The sequence below is a fragment of the Aquarana catesbeiana genome, linkage group LG13 (genome assembly GCF_042186555.1).
Source record: "Aquarana catesbeiana isolate 2022-GZ linkage group LG13, ASM4218655v1, whole genome shotgun sequence".
NCBI lineage: Eukaryota > Metazoa > Chordata > Amphibia > Anura > Ranidae > Aquarana > Aquarana catesbeiana.
The window spans coordinates 94,509,046-94,534,074 of NC_133336.1; the positions used below are offsets into that span (position 1 = coordinate 94,509,046).

Genomic DNA, 25,029 nt, shown 5'->3' on the forward strand with positions numbered 1-25,029 from the left:
ATATATATATATATATATATATATATATATATATATATATATATATATACATATACACACACCTCACAGTGTTGGCGGGCAGCTTGGATTTCACAGTCATGTTTGTTCTTTACAGACTCTAGGCACAACTCACGGTAGATTCCTAAAAAAAGAATTGCAAAAGGAAGAAATTTGACAAACTTGCATGTCAAGTAAATATATACATAAAGAAGATGCAACAGTAAGCATATGGCCCCTTTATGAAAACACAAAGGGGTGGATTTACTAAAGGCAAACACTGTGCACTTTGCAAAAGCAGTTGCACTCATATTCCCCGGAGCTCAGCAAATGTGGTGAAGCAGATTTCCATCATCAATCACGGGCAAGTAAAAATGGCTTTTTTATTTCCTTGATTTGGGTATTATTTACTTATTACATTTACTAAGCTCTGGGGAAAATGGGTGCAACTGCACAGTCTATTTGCATTTAGTAAATACACCCCAAAATCACAAGCTTATTTTTCAGTCAGGCCATCAATACAAGGTTACGCCCTCTACGGTCTTTTACCACTGGTCCAAGCATCATAACTTTAGATGATGTTAACATACATATCATCACTGATTGCCCATATCTTGGGCACCAATGTAATGGAATTAGCATGCTTCCGATTTGAAATCCAAGCAAAAACCACATCAGCATGGTGCGACACAGACCAGATCAGAGAAATAATTATAGTCCATTTATGGACTACAGATCTGTGGATATTTTTTTAAATAGTGCCTTTGTTGCAGCTAATGGAGTTTGTCTTTTTGCACAGAATGACTTGAGTCCATGCAACTTTTAACCGTTTCCAGCAAAAATGTTTGTAAACAGGGCTTCAGGAACCCAGTAAGAATGAATGAGGGATTCAGCTGTAATAGAACAGCAAATAAAGTCACATATACAAACTATCAGTTGTCAAGCTCTGTGATAACCCTTTTAGGCAGCTTCACACACCTACATATGGCTGAGCAAAATAGAAAGGGAAGAAATGTCCTCCCTGCGCCACATCATGCAATCTATGCTGGATTATGTAATAAACTTGATAACCCCAGAATTTTAGTCCATGAGCAGTCTGTCTTTAATCATGCTTCTATAACAGTCAAACATGTGTATGCATTTTAGAGAAAGGAGAAAAAAAAATAATAAAAGAAATAATCGGGGTCTGGGCAAAGTTACTTCTCCACAGCTGTTAAAACACATTTACAGGGCAGTCTTCTTTAATAGAAAATTCTCAGATTTTTTCAGGGTAATCTGGTGTTGCATGTGCAGGCATAATGCAACCCACATGAAGTAGGAATAAAAGCACATATCAAGCTTAAAAGCCATCATCCATGAGGACCTGAGATGCCTGAAGATGGAAGCAACACTGTCAATGTTAGGAGATGCAGGAGCTCAAAACTAGGATACATCAGCCCAGGAGCCAGTCTGAAGGTATGGGAACGTGCCTGATGACATCAGATGCCAGGAGGGGTGGAGGGGATGAGGTGATGCATTTTGAGGTAGCAATGCCCCTTTCTCAAGCCCAATGACAGGCTGGAGAAAGCGGTGTTGCCGCCTTGAAACACATAGCCACATCCCCTCCAGCATATGTTGTCATCGGCCACGTTCAAATGCGGTCAGACTGGCTCCCGAGTGGACGTATCCACTGGTTTCGAGCTACTTCACCTCCTAACACTGGCGGTGTTGCTCCCATTAGCTTTAGATGAACCAGGTCCTCATGAACGACTGATTTTAGGCTCGATTATGCGCTTATATTCCTGTAACACTATCTCAATCCAGCAATGTGCACATCTGCAGTGGCACTGGTCTTTGTTCATCTCCTCACAGGACACAGAGGCAGCAGTGGAAGACACCCATGCGATACGATTCCTGTCCGAATTGACAGTTGCCTCCTGCTGCTGTAAATAAAATCCTGTGGAGAAGGAAGCGTGGGGCAGGATTAAGCCATGCTGTGCATCTATGGATGCAGATAGCAGGGCTCAGGCGTAAGCCCACAGGAGTGCCCTATAACACAGTTTGCTATGGGGGAACACATAGAAGAGGAAGAGCCAAGAGTACTGGTGGGGACCCCAGAGGAGGTTTGGGGCTGCTCTGTGCTATACCATTGTAAGGACCAGGCAAGTATACTAGGTTTATTATTTTATGAAAAAAAAAATAGCCTTAAAGCTACAGGATTAGCATAAACCAGAAAACTAAACTTTTTCTTTTAGGAGACCGGTCCAGCGATGGCTTGCAAATTTCAGCCAGCATATGTTTTACGGTAAGGATACAGCTATTGTTTCTGGCACCTTTGCATTGCTTGTAAGCATGGTACAAGCTGCCATTTCCCCTGATGACCAGATAAAGTGATGCCACTTTCACATCCAATAAACACCGAATTCTATCTACCTGCCACCTTTGTCCGGATCTGCATGTTCTCCTGCAAAGCTGCAAGTGGTTCTAGGTATTCTGGAGCTTTACCAGCTATTACTTCCTGTAATTTGGCATCTACTTGACTCAACCGCTCTTTATAAAGTCTATAAATGCAAGAAAACAAAAGTGATTAACAATATAGCTAGGCAAATGTAATCTGTACCTTACTCATAGTTATAAATTTCCAGAAATAAATTAACAAAAGCAACAAAAAGAGCAGACAACTAGCAATTAGTAAGTGAAGGTAAAGCATTTATTGCAGTGAAAGCGTGCTTTCTATGGCGATGAACACATCTGACTGTAAACCTTCAATTTACAGAATAAATGTTGTACTGTGTTAACTGTAAAATGTAGTCTTTCATGCATATTACAGATAAAAGCTGAAATACCAGAGTACATATGTAGTCATGTACATTGAACAAGGTCACCGTTTGTAACCATATAAGGCTGCAATTGGTTTCCTGCGAGTATCATTCTCTGTGCATATAGCTGAGATCAGATATCCCTGATCAGAGCAAGTGATCTAATTATCACCGTCTTTTCTGCATGCCATCCTGACTTTAAACCCCTCCCTGGTGCTAAAAAATATAATTGCGATATACAAAAAACTCTGTATCACAAGGCCAAACTGCACCAGGTATTTCGCATAGCTTTGCACTTATCTGCATTTGAGCAGAGGAGAACAGTTCTCAAAACTGCAGATGGATAGCTGAATAGACAAATTTGGAGGAAGCCACCAACATAAAACAAAATTTTGAATCATTCAATAAGCAATAAATATAAGCAACATGCATTCAACCACTTCAAGTCCAGGCCATTTTCAGCTCTCAGAGCTGTCACAATTTGCATGACAATTACTCAGTTATGATGAAACATTGTACCCAAATTAAATTTGGATAATTTTTTTTTTTTATTTTTTTTTTTAGATTAAGCTTTCTTTTCATAGTATTTAATCACCACTCTCTTTTTGCTATGTAATAAAAAAAAAAAAAAAAAAAAAAAAAGTGAAATAAACTTGAAAGAAAACATCTGTTAATACATCTTGCAAATAAATAATTTTTCTTCATAAAATTTAGGCCAAAATATATTCTGCTACATTTTTTTGGTAAAAATAACCCAAATCAGTGTATATTATTTATATTATTTAGTCTGTGTAAAGGTTATAGATAGGTTTGCACTGATAGCAGTATCTGTACTGATACCGAGTATTTGCACAAGTATCGGTACTCGTGCAAATGCACCGATACTTTTGTTTGCTTTGTTAGTGAATATTGTCACACATATATATTAACATAATTTACACATTTCACATTAAAAAAAGTGCAAAATGAAAAAACTAAATCAATTTCATTTGTAAATGAATTTTCAATGCTTTGTACCATTGCTGACAGCTGAAGTGTAAACAAAACAGTTACGGTAGGTATCGGTACTCGTAAAAAAAAAAAAAAAAAAAAAAAAAAAAAAAGGGTATCTGTGCATCCCTAGTTATAGAGTTTACAAAACTATAGTAAATATATCTGAAAATTGCTAAATCATAGACGTACTGTGTGCCTTTCTCATTTCTTGTGGCCCTAAAATGCAAGTTGTAATTTCTTTTTAATTTAATTTTCCAAAAAATTGTTTGTTTTTTTTTTTTTTATTTACACCAGTTGCCATTTTACCCCCTTTCACGCCAACCGTATTCAAATATGTGGCCTCAGCTTGAAGGGGTTGTACCGGGGTGATGCCTACAGCTGCAGGCATCACCCGGGTACCGTTTTTAGAGCTGGCGGTTGGCTTTCTTGGGATAACAAGCAATGCAGCCAAAAGCCGCTCGGCTGTTATCCCAAGTGGTGTGAGGGGCACCCCCCCCCCCCCCCAGCTCCCGTGGCTGACCCGGGCTCTCCCGTCCCACTGGGAGGCCCGAGCAACTAGCTGGCGCGTGCGCCGGCTGGTCAGAGACCCAAACTAATTCTTATAGACCCCAGATCCCTCCATAAAGAGGACCTGTCACTGCCTATTGCGGTTACAAGGAATGTTTACAATCCTTCTGACAGCAAAAAAAGTGATCAGAATTTTTTTTCTAAAGGAACAGTAAAAATAGAATGTAAAGCGCCCCATCCCTCCGCGCTTGTGCTCAGAAGTGAACAAATACTCAAGTTGCGACCGCAAATGTAAACAGTGTTCAAACCACACATGTGAAGTATCGCCGCAATCGTTAGAGCGAGAGCAGTAACTCTAGCACAGGACCTCCTTTAACGCTACACAGGTAACCTGTAGAAATTTTTAAAGCGTTGCCTATGGAGATTTTTAAGTACTGTAGTTTGTCGCCATTCCACGAGTGCACGCAATGTTAAGTAATTTCCTAGCAAAAAATACAGATGTTAACTTGTAAGTAACAAATGTCAGAAAAAGGCTTAGGCTTGATGGGGTTAAACAAGAAATTTCTCACACAGCATAAGCATATTTAGAATAATACCCCAAAACACATGCTGCTAGGCCTCCCGAGTATAGACTTAACACATGTGCGAGACTTTCAGTCTAGATTCATAAAGGGGCCCAAAATCCAAAGACGCACCTTTGAGCTTTCAAGAGGCATAAATAATCCAGCTAATTTCCTGACTCACATTTTTGAGGCCCTGGAACACCAGGATAGTGGAGTCACCCAATAAATGACCACTTTTTATTGGGTGCAAACACCCCAGGATATTTTTAAAAGACTCGTCATGCCTCTTAGAAGACTACTTTTTGGCACAAGTTTTTAGAAAATACAGAAAGAAAAAACAAAAAAAAAAAAATAGGATTTTTTATAACAGATTACCTGTAAAATCCTTTTCTTGGAATACATCATGGGACACAGAGCCTTAAGTAATTACTTAATGGGTTATAGGCCACCATCAGGTGTTGACACTGGTATACCCAATCAAGGAAGTTCACTCCCTATATAACCCCTCCTCCTTCCAGGAGCACATCAGTTTTAGTAGCAAAGCAATATACTTAAATCCCAAAAAAGAGGGGAGGTACCCCTGTGTCCCATGATGTACTCCAAGAAAAGGATTTTACAGGTAAGCTGTTATAAAAAAAGGATTTTTAAAACAGCTTACCTGTAAAATCCTTTTCTTTGAAGTATATCAGGGGACACAGAGCCATAGTAGTTACTATGTGGGTTATAGGCCACCTTTAGGTGATGAACACTGACACGCCCCAAGACAAGAAGTGCACTCCCTATATAACCCCTCCCACTACTGGGAGTACCTCAGTTTAGTAGCCAAGCAATACACGCATATACCAAAAAAGGGAAGGATCTCTGTGTCCCCTGATGTACTTCAAAGAAAAGGATTTTACAGGTAAGCCGTTTAAAAACCCTGTTTTTTCATACATCAGGGGACACTGAGCCATAGTAGTTACTAGTGCTACTAGCAAAAAAAAAAAAAAAAAAAAAAAAAAGGTAGGGCATTAAAGTAAAGTAGAGGGCCACCCTGAAAATAAAAAAAAAAAAAAAAAAAAAAAAAAATTCACCAAAAATCCTAATTAAAAAAATTTTTAAACTTACCTAAACCTTTGTTGCTAGGCAGTCTTCTTAATCTGCCTCTTCCCATTCCGCAGCGTGTTCTGCTCCTCGTTGAGCGGCCCCGTTGTCTTCTGGGAACTGTGTGTTCCCAGAACACCACGGGGCCATTCACAGAGCGCTCGCGCGTGCGCAGTAGGGAACTGCCAGTGAAGCCGCAAGGCTCCACTGCCCGTTTCCCTTACCTAGGATGGCGGTCCCGGGACCCGAGAGCCGAGGGACAGGTCAGCCTCGGGTGGCCGACATCGCGGGAACCCAAGACAGGTAAGTACTTATTTAAAGTCAGCAGCTACAGTGTTTGTAGCTGCTGACTTTTAAATTTTTTTGTTTTTACGGCCGGAATCCCGCTTTAACTGCAGCCTGCAGTACACTACGCCCAAAGGCAATATCCTCATGACCTTTAACATCAGTTAATCTGGTAAATGTATGGACTGAAGACCAAGTTGCGGCCTTGCAGATCTGAGCCATAGAAGCCTGGTGATGCACTGCCAGCCCTGGTGGAGTACGCTTTAACATGAAAAGGAGGAATTTTCTTCTTTAGACCATAAGCTTGAACAATCACTTGACAAATCCATTTGGAAATAGTAGATTTCGATGCTGCTTGTCCTCTTAGGACCTTCTGGCAGTACAAACAAAACATCCGTTTTGCGAACCTGAGAGGTCTCCCTTAGCTAGACCTTGACCGCTCTTACTACATCAAGGGAATGTAGTGCCTTCTCTTCCCTAGGTCGAGGCTCTGGGAAGAAAGAAGGCAGAATAATATCCTGGTTCAAATGAAAACCGGTCACCAACTTCGGTAGGAATTCAGGATGAGGCCGCAATACCACCTTATTCTTATGCATGATTAAACATGGCTCTTTACAAGACAGCCAATTCCGATACTCTTCTGACAGAGGATATGGCAACCAAAGACACTATTTTTCTTGTCAAAAGACCTAAGGAAATTTCCCGTATAGGCTCAAAAGGCTGATTCTGTAAAGCAGACAAGACTAAAATTCAAATCCCAAGGATTTTGAGGTGCCCTGACAGGGGGATTAATTTGTATTACCCCCTGAATAAAACTATGCACCAGAGAGCGAGAAGCAAGAGGCCATTGAAAAAAATACTGATAAGGCCGAGACCTGGCCCTTGATAGTACTCAAGGCCAGCTTCATTTCCAATCCCATTTGCAGGAATTCAAGGATCCTACCTATGACATACTTCCTGGGGTGCCAACCCCTGGATCCACACCAGGAAACATATGCCTTCCAGACTCTATAGTAATTGACTGTGGAGGCAGGCTTCCTAGCATTAACCAAAGTAGACACTACTGAAGGGGATAACCCACAATCCTTTAGAATGCGGGTTTCAATAGCCAAACCGTTAAATTTAGCGTTTGTAAGGTAGGATGGAATACCGGACCTTGAGCGAGAAGGTCTGGCCATAATGGTAGGGTCCAAGGGATTCCTACCACCATCTTTATGATCTCGGCAAACCAAGATCTTCTGGGCCATCAGAATCAACTCTTTCCATTCCTGCTTGATCCTGCGGAGACGGCGCAGAAGTAGCAGAACCAGAGGAAACGCATAGATCAGTGAAAACTGATCCCATGGGAAGACCAAGGCGTCTGTTCCCGCACGCTAGCGGATCCTTCGTCCTTGACACAAAGTTGTTGACTTTGTTGTTGAATCTGGACACGAACAGATCCACGTGCAGAATACCCCATCTTTGACATATCGACAGGAAGATGTCGGGGTGAAGGGACCATTCTCCCAGAAACAATTGTTGGCGACTCAAGAAGTCCGCCTGCCAATTTTCTATCCCTGGAATGAAAAAATTCGCTAATAGAAAAAGGAATGTTGCTTTCTGCCCAAGCTAGAACATGATTCACATCTTTTTGGGCTGCACGACTTCTCGTACCCCCCTGGTGATTGATGTAGGCCACAATCGTGGCATTGTCGGACTGAATCCTGACAGGACAATTCCGCAGCCTGAGTGTCCAGGATATTAGGGCCAGACGTACTGCCCGAATTCCTAGAACGTTGATGGACAGGGTCCGTTCTGACTTGGACCATTTCCCCTGGACAGAAGCTTCTTCCAGGACTACTCCCCAACCTAGAAGGCTGGCATCCGTTGTTACCACTTTCCAGGATACTGGTAAAAGAGATTTCCCCTTTTGGAGGTTGCTGGATATCAACCACCAACTGAGGCTCAGACGCACCTCAGGGGATAAGTGCATTGGAAAGTCCAAAGCCTGAACCTTCTTGTTCCAGGCCGACAGAATGGTGTTTTGTAGCCGTCTTGAATGAAACTGCGCATAAGGGACGGCCTCGAAGGAGGCCACCATCTTCCCTAACAATTTAATGCACAGCCGAATGAAAGGATTTCTCTTTGCTTTGACAAGTTGAATCAGTTCTTTTATGGAGCCGATTCTTGCCTGGGGTAGGAATACCTTCTTTTGTATGGTATCTATGACCTGCCCCAAGTAATGTAATCTCCTTGATGGTTTTAAAGAGGACTTTTCTAGGTTGAGTATCCAACCTAGGAATTTCAGGTAGCTTACAGCTGAGATTAAACTTTGGTTTAGACCAGAGACTGATTGATAAATAGTCTAGGACCGTTATGCCCGGAGTCCTTAACCTGGCTAAGGAAGGTGACAGGGTCTTTGTGAACACACGCAGTGCAGTGGCTAGACAGAATGGCAGAGCCACAAACTGAAAATGACGATTTTCTACCTCGAAGCATAGTCATTTCTGATGAGCTGGAAATATCAGCATGTGGAGATATGCATCCTTGATATCGATTGATGCCAAAAACTCTACTCCTTGAAAAACTCTACTCCTTGAAAAATGGAAACAACGATCGGATTGACTACATGCAAAAGGACCGGATATTTAAGGGCCGGTTCAGATCTTTGAGATCTATAATGGGTCTTACCCCCCCGTTTGGTTTTGGAACCGTGAAAAGGTTTGAATAAAACCCTGAACCCTGTTCCTCTAAGGGAACCTCTGATATCACCTCCTGGGATAAAAGATGATCCAGAGCTAGAAAGAGACTTCCTTTTCTCTGGATCTCTGGGAACATTTGATTTTAGAAAGCGAGGAGACAGGAATTCTCGGAACTCTAGTTTGTAACCTAGAGAAATTGAGGAAGCCACCCATCTGTCTCGACATTGCTCCTGCCAGATCTTTGAAAACTGCAGAAGCCTCCCCCCCCACCCGAGAGAGCGGGGGCGCCCCTTCAGAAGGAGGCTTTAGCCTGCCCCTGAGGTCTACCTCTTGAGCTTGACGGTGGAGGCCGTCGAGGCTGCCTAGAGGCAGATGCTCCTGGTACTAGAGAGGAAGCATGCTTAAAAGAGGAGAAATGTTTAAACTTCTTCTTTAACTGGTAAAAGAGAACTTTTCCCATTAGAGATCCTTTGGATATATTTATCTAGATCGTCTCCAAATAACCATTCACCATAAAAAGGGAAACTGGCCAAGAGCTTTTTAGATGGTGTTTCAGCTGACCAATACTTCAGCCACGGGACTCTGCGTGTATGTACTAGTCCTAGCATAAGCCGTGAGGCTTGAATGATAGAATCTTTCATACACTCCACCCTAAAAAATGGAGAGTGATCATAGCATCAATCTTCTTTTCCAAACTAGAAATGGTAGAAGAAAAAACCTCCTGTGTGATATATATAGGGGCTGAAGTGTCCAGTGCTGCTGCAACACCAGTCTCCCCCGACGGCTCACTCTGACCAGCCACATCACTCTGAGTACGATGACATTATTTTGGACATGGATTTAGGTTGTTAAACAATCAAACCCCTAGAACCCTTTGAGGAGTTCCTGGTCCCTCTTCCACTCATTGCCTGATGCACAAAGCAGACTCACTACCAGAAAGAATGCATACACTGCTAGGCTATAGTCCAGCAATATAATGCTGCTGTTAATGCCCAGCCTGAAGCAATAAATGTGTCAAGGGATATGCCTGTGTCACCAAACCTGAAGTAATGCCACCTCTTTGCTCTTGTGTCTCTCCACATCCGGCAGCAGCACAGTGTGTGCTTTTAAAAACTTCCTTAACGTGCACCTGGCGAGAACGCAGACACCGTTAGCCCCGCCCCCCCAATGTTGCCTATGGCTCCACCCCCGTTTTTAAAAGAACAGGTTTTCCCGCGCGAGCGGCAGACTACAGGTACCCTCGGACCCAGAGCTAGCATGGGGGGGGTTTCCCGTTTTTTTTTTTTTTTTAAATGAACCTGGGCTCTTAAACCCCCCCCCCCGAGGGGGGGGGGAATCTCAGCATAGGGGGCCACAGGCAGGGAGACAAGTCCCCCCCTTCTCTTACCGGAGGATCTGCTGCTTTGGCCGGAGGAGAAAGAAGAAGTAATCGGCTCCTGACAGTGCTGTTTCCAGCATGAGGCGGTGAGTGCTCAATACAGCCCCCAGTGGTGACACATAGGCATGACAACATTATTTACTTAAAGAAGACATTCATAAAGATAATTCTAAAATATATTTCTTAGAAAGCTCCACTTACCTTTTCCCGCCGCAGGGTTTTCTGTGGTAAACCAACAGACCCAATCTTCACCCTTCACGGTGGGCTCCGTAAACCTTCAGGAGCAGGGGAATCTAGAGGTAACCCAGAATCCTGGACCTGCAACAGCACCCAGCCAGTAAGACTTTATGGCCTTACTACCAAAAAGCTGTTATAAAAATCCTATTTTCTTTATCGTACATCATGGGACACAGAGCCTTAAGTAATTACTTACTGGGACGTCTCATAGCAATGCTACTTGAGGGGTGGGTGACACAACCCGGAGGGTACCCCCAGACTTTAGGATCTATAATGCTGCCTGCAGCACACTGCGCCCGAAGGTGATATCTCCTTACATCCACCTGATAAAATTTTGTGAATGTATGCACTGAAGACCAAGTTGCGGCCTTACAGATCTGAGCCACGGAGGCCTGTTGACGCAGTGCCCAAGAAGCACTAACCGACCTGGTAGAGTGCGCCTTAACTTGAAACAGGGGAATCTTGCCCCTTAAATCTTAAGTTTGAAATATCACTTGCCGAATCCACTTAGAGACAGTGGGATTTCAACGCTGCCTGTCCTATCTTAGGACCCTCTGGCAGAATAAATAAGACATCAGTCTTCCGGATCCGAGCAGTCGTCTTTAAATAGACTTTGACCGCTCTCACCGCATCAAGACAACGTAGTGACTTTTCTTCCCTGGAACATGGTTTTGGAAAAAACGATGTCAGGACAATATCTTGGTTCAGTTGAAAACCTAAGACCACTTTTGGTAAAAAACTTGGACAAGGGCGTAACACCACTCTGTCCTCATGAAAAATCAAATATGGCTCTTCACAAAAAAGAGCAGCCAATTCCAAAACCCTCCTTGCTGAGGATATAGCAACCAAAAATACCAACTTGCTTGTCAGAAGGACTAAGGGAATATGTTGTATCGGTTCAAATGGCTCTTTTTGTAACAGACAAAACTAAGTTCAAGTCCCAAGGTTTCAAGGGAGGTTAGAAGGGGAGGATTAAGCTGCGTTACCCCTTGTATAAAACCCCAGACTAAAGAATGAGTAGCAAGTGGTGTTTGAAATAAGACCGATAAAGCTGAGACTTGGCCTTTAATAGTACTCAAGGCCAATTTAATTTCTACCCCTAACTGTAGAAAGGCAAAAATTCTGACTATGATAGATCTGAGGGTGCCAACCCTTAGGTTCACACCAGGAAACATAAGCCCTCCAGACTACAATATAAAGTTCTGGAAGCTGGCTTCCTTGCATTAATCAGGGTAGAGATAACTGACCTGGAAAGCCCACGTTTTTTCAGAATGCGGGTTTCAATAGCCAAGCCGTTAAATTTAGAGACCGTAAGGAAGGATGGAATATCGGTCCCTGAGAGAGCAGATCTGGCCGTAGTGGGAGGGACCATGGGCCCTTCACTGCCATCTTTAAGATTTCTGCATACCATGACCTTATGGGCCATGCTGGTGCCACCAGAATTACTGGCTTTCTTTCCAGCTTGATCCTGCAAAGAAGTTGAGGCAGCAACTGAATAGGGGGGATGCATAGATCAGTGAGAACTGATCCCACGGGGTCACCAACGCATCTATTCCACATGCGAATGGATCCCTTTTTCTGGCCACAAAGTTGACTGACTGCATGTTGAACCTGGACGCTAGAAGAAGATCTACGTCCGGAGTCCCCCATCTTTGACAAACAGGCCAAAATATGTTGGGTGAAGAGGCTATTCCCCTGGGAATAACTGCTGGCGACTTAAGTAGTCCGCCTGCCAATTCTCTACTCCCGGAATGAAGACTGCCGAAAGGCATGGAACATTCCTTTCTGCCCAAGTTAGAATATGGTTCACCTCTCTCTGTGCTGAGAGACTTTTGGTGCCCCCCTGGTGATTGATATAGGCCACAGCTGTGGCATTGTCGGATTGAATCCTGACAGGATAATCCCGTAACTTGAAAGTCCAGGCCTTTAGAGCCAGACGTACTACCCAAATCTCTAAGATATTGATGGGCAAGATTCTTTCAGTTCTTGACCACTGTCCTTGGAAAGTTGTCTTTTCTAGTACTGCTCCCCAGCCTGAAAGGCTGGCATCTGTCGTTACTAGGGTTGTCCCGATACCACTTTTTTAGGACCGAGTACAAGTACCGATACTTTTTTTCAAGTACTCGCCGATACCGATTACCGATACTTTTTTTTTTAATGTCACGTGACAGTGTTTTTTTTTTTTTTTAAACAGTGTTTTCTTTTTTTGGGGGGGGGGGGGTGAACGGTGTGTGTTTTTTTTTTTTTTTTTTTACAATTTTTATTTTTTACAATAATATTTTTATTCTTTATATGTTTTTTTTTTTTTTTTTTAAATCAGCCCTGTTGGGGGGCTTTGGTGAGATATCAGGGGTCTTAACAGACCTCTGATATCTCCCCCTTGAGACAGAGAAAGAGACAGAGGATAGAGATTCCCCAGTCCCTTTCTCTGCAGCCTCAGCTGCACTGAGAATGAATGGAGAGAAGACAGCGGCTCCTCTCCATTCATAAACTGACATCGTAATCACAGGAGATTACAATGTTTCAGTTATGTGAATGGACAGAGTCAGCTGACTCTGTCCATTCACACAGCGGAGAGAGACAGCAGAACGGAGGGGACAGAGAAGAAGGAGAGGGGAACGGAGGGGACAGCGGAGAGACACAGGGAAGGAAAGAGGAACGGAGGGGACAGCGGAGAGACACAGCAGAACGGAGGGGACAGCGGAGGGGGACAGAAAAGGAGAGAGGAACGGAGGGGGACAGCGGAGAGACACAGGGAAGGAGAGAGGAACAGAGGGGGACAGCGGAGGGGGACAGAGGAACGGAGGGGGCATGGAGGAGGATGCAGTGACAGTCAGCGGTGACCGATCACCGCTGTATGTCACTAAAGCAGCTGAAAGCCGCTGGGAGAGAATCTTGTAACTCCCCCACGCGCCGATCACAGCTGTCTTCCAGGTATCGGGGGAAGCATCGGGAGCATTTGCCCGAGTACAAGTACTTGGGCAAATGCTCGGTATCGTTGCCGATACCGATACTAGTATCGGGACAACCCTAGTCGTTACCACTTTCCAGATGACTGGTCTGAAGGATTTTCCCTTGAGCAGATTCTGGGGTAGTTACCACCAAGTCAGGCTTTGTGACACTCTTGGGGACAGCTGCATTGGCAAGTCTAAAGCTTGAATTGTTTTGTTCCAAGCAGACAGCATACTGTTTTGCAACAGTCTTGAATGGAACTGGGCATAGGGAAATGCTTCGAATGAAGCCACCATGGTTCCTATCAACCTCATGCAAAGGCGAATGGAGGGATTGCCATTTGACCTGACCATCCGCACCAGCTTTCTTATGGAGTTGATCTTTGCCTGAGGCAAGAACACCCTTTCCTGGGCTGTGTCTATGATCAGACCCAGGTACTCCAGCCTTTTTAGCGGTATTAAAGAAAGAAGTTGAGAATCCAACCCAAACTTTTCAGATAGTTGGTTGTAGTGCGTACGCTTTGCTCCAAACGAGCCACCGACTGATCTATTAGCAATAGATTGTCTAGGTAGGCTACGACTTATGCCCGGTGCCCTTAACCTGGCTAGAGGTGGGGCCAGCACCTTGGTGAACACCCAGGGTGCTGTGGCTAGCCCGAAGGGCAGGGCTACAAATTGGAAATTCTGCAGTTCTAACTCAAACCGCAGAAACTTTCGAGGAGCGGGAAATATAGGGACATGCAGATATGCATCCCTGATGTCGATTGATGCCAGAAATTCTCCTCCTAGAAGGATAGAAACAACTGACCTGATCTTCTCCATGCGAAAGGAGCGGATCTTCAGGACCTGATTTAGCCTTCTTAGATCTAGAATGGGTCGGACGTCTCCATTTGGTTTTGGTACCATGAAAAGATTTGAATAAAACCCCAGACCTTGCTCTTTTGTGGGGATCTGTATGATCACCCCTTGAGAGATGAATCGGTCTAGTGCAGGGGTCCTCAAACTATGGCCCTCCAGTTGTTCAGGAACTACAATTCCCATCATGCCTAGTCATATCTGTGAATGTCAGTTTTACAATGCCTCATGGGATGTGTAGTTCTGCAACAGTTGGAGGGCCGTAGTTTGAAGATCCCTGGTCTAGTACCTGAAACAGAGATTGTCTTTTCTCTGGATCTTAGGGAACGCTTGACTTCAGGAAGCGAGGTGGTGGAAAGTCCCGAAATTCCAGCTTGTACCCCAGCGTTACCATGGAGATGACCCATCTGTCCTGAATTTCCTCATTCCAGACTTCTGAAAACTGCAGAAGTCTTCCCCCCACCTTGGTGAGGGGGTTGCCTCTTCATGATGAGGCTTTAGGATTCTGCTTTGCAGGTTTCCTACCCCAAGACTTCTTTTGAGCCTGGGTTTGACCCTGAGGTTTTCCTCTAGAGTCTGACGGCGAAGGCCATCGCTACTGCCTAGAGGCAGATGCCCTTGGCACAGGGGAAAGAGCCCGTTTAAATGAAGGGCGTTTATACTTTTGACTGGCAAAAAGGAGTACTTTTCCCACTAGACATTGTTTGGATATATTTATCCAAGTCTTCTCCAAATAATCGCTCCCCATGAAAGGGAAACCCAATTAGGAGGTTTTTACATGGTGCTTCAGCTGACCAAATTTTTTTTAACTACAGGATTCTACGCATATGCACAAGCATAAGCGTAAGGCGGGACGCCTGGTGAATAGAATCTTTAATGGCCTCTATGGCAAAGCATAATGCCTTTAGGAGTTCAGTCAAATCCCGAGCTTGTTGTGCAGGAAGCTCTCTAAGGGCCTGTTTAAATTGGTCCTTTAGGGATTGGCAGACGCCTATTGCAGCGACTGCAGGCTGAGTAAGAGCACCTGCCATGGAAAAGGCAGATTTTAGCAGGGATTCCAACTTCTTATCTGTTGGATCCTTAAGCATCTGTGCATTGTCTACAGGACAAGTTAGGCTATTATTCACATTGGAAATCGCAGCGTCAATTGCTGGTACTTTCCATCTTTTGGAGAATTTCTCCTCCAGGGGATAGAGAATTGAAAATCTCTTAGGAGGGAGAAAATGCTTATCCGGGTGATCCCAATCAGCAAAAATAAGCTGTTCTAGTAATGCATGTGCAGTAAACGCATGCAAAGGATGAGAAGGTTTTAAGGAACCCGAGGAAGAAGCTGAGCTTTCAGGAGACTCAGCTGGGGGTAGCATGAAAGTAGAACGAACCATCTCTGTAAGAGTTTGTATCTGCAATTTCTCAGAATGAGAGGCTGAAAAAGGTTCATCTACCGTTGTTTCCTCCACAGAGGAATCATTGGTTTGCTTTTCCGCCTGATAAACTGAGGTTAACACCTCATCCTGTGCCCACTGTTCCCCTTGCAATAGTTCTGAAGTGGGGGGGGGAGGGGATCTATCCATTTGAATAGAGGATGCAATTAAAGCCGCTAATCTTTCTTCCAGACCCTGCAGGGAGGAAAGGGCATCTTCAGTCACGTATACAGGGGCGGAGAGGCGAGAAACAGCTGCACCATCAATTTGTTCCAATGGCTCTCCCTGGCGTGCCATAACTGGTAATTCAGGCGGGGATGATAGCATGGAAATGTGACTCGAGATCTAATGCCTGGGGGTGAAACCTTTACTTTTTTTGTTTTTGTGGTGTCTTTTTTGGTAGGCATATTCCTAAGTACAAAAACAGAGGCACTATACAAATTGCACTTAATCGCTGAAAAAAGTCATGACATTAAAAGCTGCTATAAAGTTCAGCCTAGTGTTAGGAAAAAGGTGTCCTTCCTGTATCTGGAATGCAGTTTGCAACCCATATGTGTCCCACAGCTCCTGTGTCCTTGTGTTGCAGGCTGCTTGTCTCTTCCTCATCAGCCGAGGAGAGACTGTCACAGCTGTAGCTTTATCCATTTTTAGCCTGCCATGCGTCCTCACGGACGTTCACGGCACCGCGTTTAGGCCCCGTCCCCTCCGAGAAAAATTCCGCCCCTTTTTATATTTAAAATGTTCTGTGCGCTGCATTTTTTCGGATCCCAGACCCAAAATGAGGGGGAGGGAGGGGAGGCAGGGGCCCATCCAGCAGTAGGCACATACAATAATAAAAACAGCCACAGCAAAACAACTTAGCGGTATTAGTGGGACGTCCGCACCCCCGCCCCCGGGGGGTGGGTAATGTAAGGGGGGGGTACAGCGCTGATGTCCACCTAACCCTCTGGTCCCATCAGGGGGGAGAAAGAAAACATTTTTGCAGATTTCTTTTACCTTGAAAAGTCTCCCTCCACACGCTGCTGCAACCAGACTCGGACTGAGCTTTACAGTGAAGACAACACAGTAAGGTATGTGCAGGTATGTGCATAGACTCCCTCTAGTGGAGAATTAAGGCATTACAACATTTTTGAATGGAAGAATACATAGCTGTTTTTAATACCCAGGTTTCTTCCCTTACCTTATCCCCGCCGCATGATTTGCTGAATTAACAGACAATCCAACCTTCACCCATCACGGCGGGCTGCGTTTAGCAAACTTTCAAGGACTGGGTCCCTAAAACAGGGGTTCCAACTCCCTTGGACCTGTAAAAAGCACCCCATCAGGAAGCTTAGGCAATGTAGCAAGACCTAAGCCCTGGATTCCGGCCTACAAAGAGAGGCGTTACAGGCAAAACCTCAAGCTTCGGATATGAGGTCCCAGGTACCATCCTTTTAGGCCTCAATGGCACGATGTATCTGGTCTATGGAGGCTATTTAAATCCAGCATGGATCCCTCCTGGAGCACATCTTCACTCGTGACAAACACCTTAGACACTGGCAAAAAAAACGATGTGCTCCTGGAAGAAGGAGGGGTTATATAGGGAGTGAACTTCCTTGATTGGGTTTACCAGTGTCAACACCTGAAGGTGGCCTATAACCCATTAAGTAATTACTTAAAGCTCTGTGTCCCATGATGTACGATAAAGAAATGAAAGTTTTTTTTTATTTACACAAAGTTGTCAATTTAACCACTTCCGAACCGCCCACCATCATTATACATCGGTACTTTGAAGAGAGATATCGTTATTGCAGTAGCTAGCTACCATAACCCCGGTATCCTCTCCTTCAGCGTGCGGTCTGCTTCAAGATAAGTGGTCTCTGCGGCGGATTCGCTGTGAGATCACTTTTATCGATGACAGGAGAGGCCCCCCCCCCCTCCACTCCTGCTTCGCTCCGGTGCCCTCCGCCGCTTACCAGGGCCGTCGGCAGGAGTGGAGGCGATCGGACCCTTCTTCTGGGCTGACATGGAGACGAGTGAGGGAAGATGGCCCCCACCCGTCTCCATATAACTGCAGGGTGGAACTGACGTCAAAACATCACTTCCGCCCATAGCTCTTAAAAAAAAGGGAAATTTTTTTTTTCTTCATTTTCTTTTAAATGACCATTTTTTTTAGTTATTTTTTTTTTTTAATTGCATTTTAGTGTAAATATGAGATCTGAGGTCTTTTTGACCCCAGATCTCATATTTAAGAGGTCCTGTCATGCTTTTTTTCCATTACAAGGGATGTTTACATTCCTTGTAATAGGAATAAAAGTGACAATTTTTTTTTTTTTTTAAAAAGATCAGTATAAAAAAAAAAAAAAAAAAAACACAACGCACCCTGTCCTGCTGAGCTCGCGTGCAGAAGCGAACGCATACGTGAGTAGCGCCTGCATATGAAAACGGTGTTCTAACCACACATGTGAGGTATCGCCGCAATCGGTAGAGCGAAAGCAATAATTCCAGCCCTAGACCTCCTCTAACTCAAAACATGCAACCTGTAGAATTTTTTAAAAGTCGCCTATGGAGATTAAGAGTTAAAGTTTGTCTCCATTCCACAAGCGGGCGCAATTTTGAAGCGTGACATGTTGGGTATCAATTTACTCGGCATAAGATTAGCTTTTATAATATAAAAAAATTGGGCTAACTTTACTGTTGTCTTATTTTTTATTTTAAAAAAATTTTATTTTTTCCAAAAAAAAAGTGTACTTGTAAGACCGCTGCGCAAGTACGGTGTGACAGAAAGTATTGCAACGACCGGGGTGTTAAAATCGCAGAAAGAGGCTCAGCCCTTAAGTGGTTAATAAAATATCTCACACACAGCATGGGCAAACTTTAGAAAAACAAAATTTGTTTAGAGGTGTACTTACCCGAGTATGGCAATATCACATGTGTAAAGACTTTCACTATTTGGACTGATTATATACTGGACATTGTAACCTTGTGCATCACACAAAATCAATTGATTGTATCAAAACGATGTACTGTAAATGGTCTCCTCTATATGAGTGATCAGGGAATATAGCTTTGTGCAGCATCACCTATAAATAGTCTCAGTTCCTATAAACCAAAAGCAGGCCTAGCCTACGTCTAGGCTACCACCAGAAACGTGGTCCATAAACAGTTCAGGGGTAGTACAGGTGACAATGAGGAACACGTGCCTCGTGGTTGAGCTGTGGTTTTAACGCCCTTCAACCGATCCCCCCTTTAGCTGCAGAGGCATTGGCGGGCTGGGGGTGTACATAAACCATGGCTGCGATGCTTTTCTTTACAACTCTGGCAGGAATTAAACTCCGATTACTGATTGAGACCCATTCTAGTAAAGAGGGTTGCTTGTGTGGGGTCCAAGGGGTTAAAGCAGGTGGTGAGGCGACGATACACTGCCTCCCTCGCTGCCTATTCAATTATTTCTTCAGAGAGCAAAGCACATGCGAGAAAGTCCTTATGGTAACACTATGACTGGTGTGGCAGTGATTAGGGACAATATGAATGTTGCGGCGCTGATTAGGCACACCGAGTTGTGACAGTATACATACTGTCACCAGAGCACTGCAGTGTCACCATCGTGACACTGTACCACTTTGGGAGGGGGGTCAGGGTTTTTTTTGTACACTTTGAGCGGCTGATGAGGGGAGGCGATGCAGGAGGACCTACGGTCACATGCACTTACATCGACGCTGCTCCCATCTGGCCAATGAATATAAGCGGTTAACCTCACAACTAATCTGGCTACCTTACACCGGAATGTCATTGCCTTATATTAGCAGTGTAATGCCAAATACACACGATCGGAATTTCCAACAAAAAAAATGTTCGATGTCAGCTTGTTGTTGGAAATTCCAACCGTGTGCATGCTCCATCGGACATTTGTTGTCGGAATTTCCGACAACAAATTTTTGAGAGCTGGTTCTCAAACTTTCCAACAATAAAACTTGTTGTCGGAAATTCCGATCGTGTGTGAACAATTCCGACACACAAAATTCCACGCATGCTCGGAATCAAGCAGAAGAGCCGCACTGGCTATTGAACTTCATTTTTCTCGGCTCGTCGTATGTGTTGAACGTCACCGCTTTCTTGCCGATCGGAATTTCCGACAACTTATGTGTGACAGTGTGTATGCAAGACAAGTTTGAGCCAACATCCGTCGGAAAAAAATCCACGGTTCTGTTGTCGGAATGTCCGATCATCTGTATGCGGCATTACTCAATCTAGCCAAATACACTTCAATCCCAATATTCAGCCAGTCCTACTGTAGAACTCTGACAGCTCGACTGGATGTTTCTAGCACACTTAAGTTGCATTAGGATAGCAAATACTTACTGATCTTTAAGATCCGTAAACTGCTTTTCGAGGTTTGACATTTCGTCAAGGCATTCCATTCGTCGCCTCTCACAGTCCTCGTCGTCCATCTCTACAAGATAAATACATAAGGTTAGGGTGGGAAGAGATTAAAGTAATCAAAATCCACATAAACTGCCTTAGGCTGCAATCACAAAGGCATACAAGGGCCACATTTACCCAAAAAGGGAAGCACAGATGTTCTGCGTGTTCCCATGAAGACAGTCCCATTCATGCCAAGTGGGATGTAGCGGCTGCATGGAAACAGCAGCTGCTCTCAATTTGACACCCATGTGGGTTCGGGTCCACACACACAGTCTGCGTTCAGAGACCCACACAGCTTTTAATTTGGGAGCTCCAGCTCTGTGTTCCATTTGAAATGTACGTATAGGACTGCCTGCATGGGAAGCATGAACACCTGTGCATCCCCTTGCAGGCAAACATGGCCCTCGCATTGGTGTATGCTTAAGTGTGCCTGCGTGAATGAGGCCTTAAAGTGTATTTTCACTTTTACAGTCAAATTGAGCTAACACCTACTTTGTGTCACATTCTCATTCATATAAGCATAGCTTAAATATATTTAAAAAGTTACAGCTTACTGGTTTTTAGATGTTCTATTCTTGAAATCCCAACGCTATAAAATCCTACTCGTTCTTGGTTTATGAGGGGGGCAGGCAGCTTTGCTTGCCATAATTAACCCTGTGTGTATAGTTCAGGCAGATCTCAACCACTTCCCCCAACACACTCTAGCTGAAAAATGGCTACAGTGCTGCTGCCCAGTTCTGGGATGGCATCCACGGACGTCCTTCCAGAACCGCGCATCGGACGTACTCTGTGACTGCTGTGCCCTTTACCATGTGATCAGTTGTGTTCAATCACAGCTGGTCATGTGTAAACACAGACTTGCTGGTTATTGGCATTCCTTTCCTTACATGTGGTCTCTGTGGGAGCAAAGGGGAACCAATAACCAGCAGGGATGACAGGGCACAGCAAGAACATTGTTTACACTGATTATCAGGGCACTAATTGGTGCCACCTCATCAGCAAAAAAGAAAAAAAATTTTATAAGAAAAACTTTTACAAATTTTTCGGTCTTTAGTTGATCAAAAAAAAAAAAAAAAACCCAGTGGTGATCAAATACCTCCAAAAGAAAGCTTGAGCTAAAAAAAAATAAAAATAAAAAAAATAAAAAAAATAAAAAAATAAATACTAAAAATTGCATTTGGGTGCAGTTTTGTATGACAAAGTGTGGTTTCACACACACACACACATCTGAACCAAATAAGTTTATCTTGGTCTCATCAGACCACAGGACATGGTTCCAGTAATCCGTGTTCTTAGTCTGCTTGTCTTCAGCAAACTGTTTGTGGGCTTTCTTATGTATCATCTTTAGAAGAGGCTTCCTTCTGGGACGACCGCCATGCAGACCAATTTGATGCAGTGTGTGGCATATGGTCTGAGCACTGACAGGCTGACCCCCCTCCCTTCAACCTCTGCAGCACTCATATGTCTATTTCCCAAAGACAACCTCTGGATATGACGCTGAGCATGTGCACTCAACTTCTTTGGTCGACCATGGCAAGGCCTGTTCTGAGTGGAACCTGTCCTGTTAACCGCTGTATGGTCTTGGTCACTGTGCTGCAGCTCATTTTCAGGGTCTTGGCAATCTTCTTATAGCCTAGGTCATCTTTATGTAGAGCAACAATTATTTTTTTTAGATCCTCAGAGTTCTTTGACATGAGGTGCCATGTTGAACTTCCAGTGAACAGTATGAAAGAGTGAGTGATAACACCAAATTTAAACACACCTGCTCCCCATTGACACCTGAGACCTTGTAACACTAAGGAGTCACATGACACAGAGGAGGGAAAATGGCTAATTTGAACATTTTCACTTAGGGGTGTACTTACTTTTGTTGCCAGCGGTTTAGACATTATTGGCTGTGTGTTGTTATTTTGAGGGGACATGAAATTTACACTGTTATACAAGCTGTACACTCACTACTTTATATTGTAGTGACATTTCTTCAGTGTTGTCACACGAAAAAGATAAAATATTTACAAAAATGTAAAGGGTGGACTCACTTTTGTATATATACAATGTAAAAAGGGGTAGGTAACCCATAGGGTACTGTATTTCTAGGGCCGAAACTACTAAACGATTTATCGTAAACTAATTGATTATGAAAATAGTTGTCAACTATTTTCATAACCGATAATTCGGCCTGCATACAGAAAGCATTGTTTACATATCAGGAAATACAGTGCAGCACACATACACAGTACACCATCCACACATGTCAGTAAGAGCCTGAGAACTTGTGAATGTGTGAGGAGCAATGCCTCATGGGACATTTAGTCCTGGGCAGGAAGTCAGTGGTTCTAAAAAGTCAGAAGTTTTTTTTACCGTGCTATAGGGCCACTCTATACTATACTTTGCATCTTGCTATTGGGGCACTCTAAAGGCAGGAGAAGCCAGAAACGTCGGTGGGGGGGAACCTAAGAAGAGGAGAATCAGGCCTGTTCTGTGCAAAACTATTACACAGAGTAGGTAAGTATAACATGTTTGTTTAAAAAAAAAAATAAATAAATAAAATTACTTTGAAGACTGTGTGCAGGGAAGATAAGCATCTGAACCCAGAGAAGGTGGATGCTGATAGATCGGAGGTAATATAAAGGCATTACAATAACATATAAAGTAAACTAAAAATTATTACATCCATGAAAAAAAACAAAAAAACAAAAAAAACAAAAACAAAACACCACACACACACACACACACCCCTCAGCTTTTAGTACTACTTTAACACAACAGGATTTATATCTCCCTTCATATAGCTTTATGCCTGACTCCTAGTTAAAATGCCCATATATCCTACTTCTGGGTGTATTTATTATATGATTACCTTTACGGTTTCACAGTATAAATGAACTCCTTATAGTATTACTATTAAAAAAGGGTCAATTTTCGTTTTTTTAACCCCATTTTTACAGGCGATACAAAAAAAAAAAAAAATAAAAAAATAAAAAAATAAAAAAAGGTAAAGAAGAAAAATCATTCTGCTGCTACTAAACGTCTTAGGCACAAGTTCACACCTAAGTGTTTTTTGGTGCTTTTTGCAGAAACGCTCTACAGTTCATTTAACAAAGTTTCCTATGGGACACGTTCACATCTATGCTTTTTTCAACCACTGCGTATTTGGAAAGGGCCAAGGACTTTTTCAATGCAAAACGGTGCTTTTTTGGTTTCATAGACTTCAATGGAGAAGCTGCAGAAAAGCATGTAGTGCACTTTTGCAGCAATTTGCATTTTTTTCATCTGCCCTACAATAAACTGGCCAAAAACATAAAAAATGCGAGACACAAACGCAGTGTAGAAAATGGAGCAAACGCCCACTGCATAGGTGTGAACCAAGCTTTATGCTGGCCATACACGTATCAATTTTTGGATATTGAATATTCATACAAAAATCCTTTTACATTCGCTGAACAAAAGACTGTCATTTGAAAATTTCACTTGCTTTTAACATTGTTTTAAAATGAATGTAATTTCTGAATGAAAACCATATACACTGTCAAAATTCCTTTGACCAAGAAGTTATCTATTCTGCTCCTTCGAATTTTCCCATCACTTTGGTCGAAGAGAACATCGATTTGACCCCACTAACAATTAGAAAATCAAAACTAATGTTCTTAAAAATACATTTTTTTTAAAAGGAAGACATTGCTTTTGTATGACCAGCATATAATATATTGCAGAATTAAAAAAAATAAATAAATAATAATAATAATAATAATTCGGCAAAACAATCTTTTTTTTGTCTTTAAAATAAAAAATTTGAGTCTGATATTTACCAGATTTAACCTATAAATTGTATATACAGTATATCTCTTCTGTCATTCTCAGAGTGGATTAGAGATTTTGCTCCATAACCACATAGTTGGTTATTTATATTTACCACTGCATATAGATTTAAGAATAAATTGCCTTTTTATACTTTGCATATCAACTAAATTATACGCCACACGTTTAAGGTTATTATTTGATCAAAAATAAAAATCAGCCAACTAATCAATTGTTAAAATAATAGTTAGTTTCAGCCCTAGTATGTTCTTTGTGTTTAGGGGGCTTTCTAGCCCATACTTTAGGAGTTCCCACACCATAAAGGAGAGGATGCCAGTAAACATTTCAATGGAGGCTGCCTACTATTTATCCGTACAGTCACTTGAATTTTTCAAGTGATGAGAAAGATTTGCTTTAAAAGTATTGAGTAATAGGCACCTCCTGCCATCTGCTGGGTGGGAACAGTATTGCAACAGTTTCAACTTTACTAATTTTAGACAGAACAGCATATTTAAAAGGAAAAAGAGTGGGATAAAAAAAAAAAATATCATAATCATACTCACCTAGGTGGATGCATCATCAGTCCACTGCAGCATCTTTCCCCTGCTGCCTCTAATACAGAGAATCTAAATGATCACATGACCAGATTACTCAGTTCTCAATTTTGACTGAGCAGAGACCGGTGACTGTCAGTCACTGGCTCTCTGCTCTGCCCCTCCAGCGATCACTAGAGCACTTGAATGTGCAGGGATTGGGAGTAGATTGCTCAGGCTCTCAGCAGTCCCGATAGGCTGAGCCAACTACTGGTAAAGCATCTGGGTGGATCCTGACACTAAAGTTGGGATCGCTTCAGAGTCTGGACCGGCTGAGTGACGTCAGCTCACAGCAGACTTTAGCCCACTGTCAGCTAAATACAGGTCACAGGAGTGTAGAACAAAATGCACTCCTGTAACACAGGAGTAGGGCCAAAAGAGCCTTGGCTACATACCTTGGTGAAGTACATCCACAGTTAACCATTATAAATTAACTATGTCCCTCACCAACATGTGAGGCTGTTGGATGTGCTGTATAAATCGCA

At 43.1% G+C, this 25,029-nt stretch overlaps 1 protein-coding gene across 1 annotated transcript in view; it reads right to left on the bottom strand.

Moving 5' to 3' along the window:
- BRMS1L (BRMS1 like transcriptional repressor) overlaps positions 1 to 25,029 on the bottom strand; it is a 75,373-nt gene that overhangs the window by 28,323 nt on the left and 22,021 nt on the right. The window contains exons 2-4 of the mRNA XM_073610529.1: positions 20,091 to 20,181; positions 2,410 to 2,537; positions 63 to 142 (exon numbers count right to left, since the gene is read on the bottom strand). Of these exons, the coding sequence (XP_073466630.1) occupies positions 63 to 142; positions 2,410 to 2,537; positions 20,091 to 20,181 (299 nt within the window). The remainder of the gene's footprint in view (positions 1 to 62; positions 143 to 2,409; positions 2,538 to 20,090; positions 20,182 to 25,029) is intronic.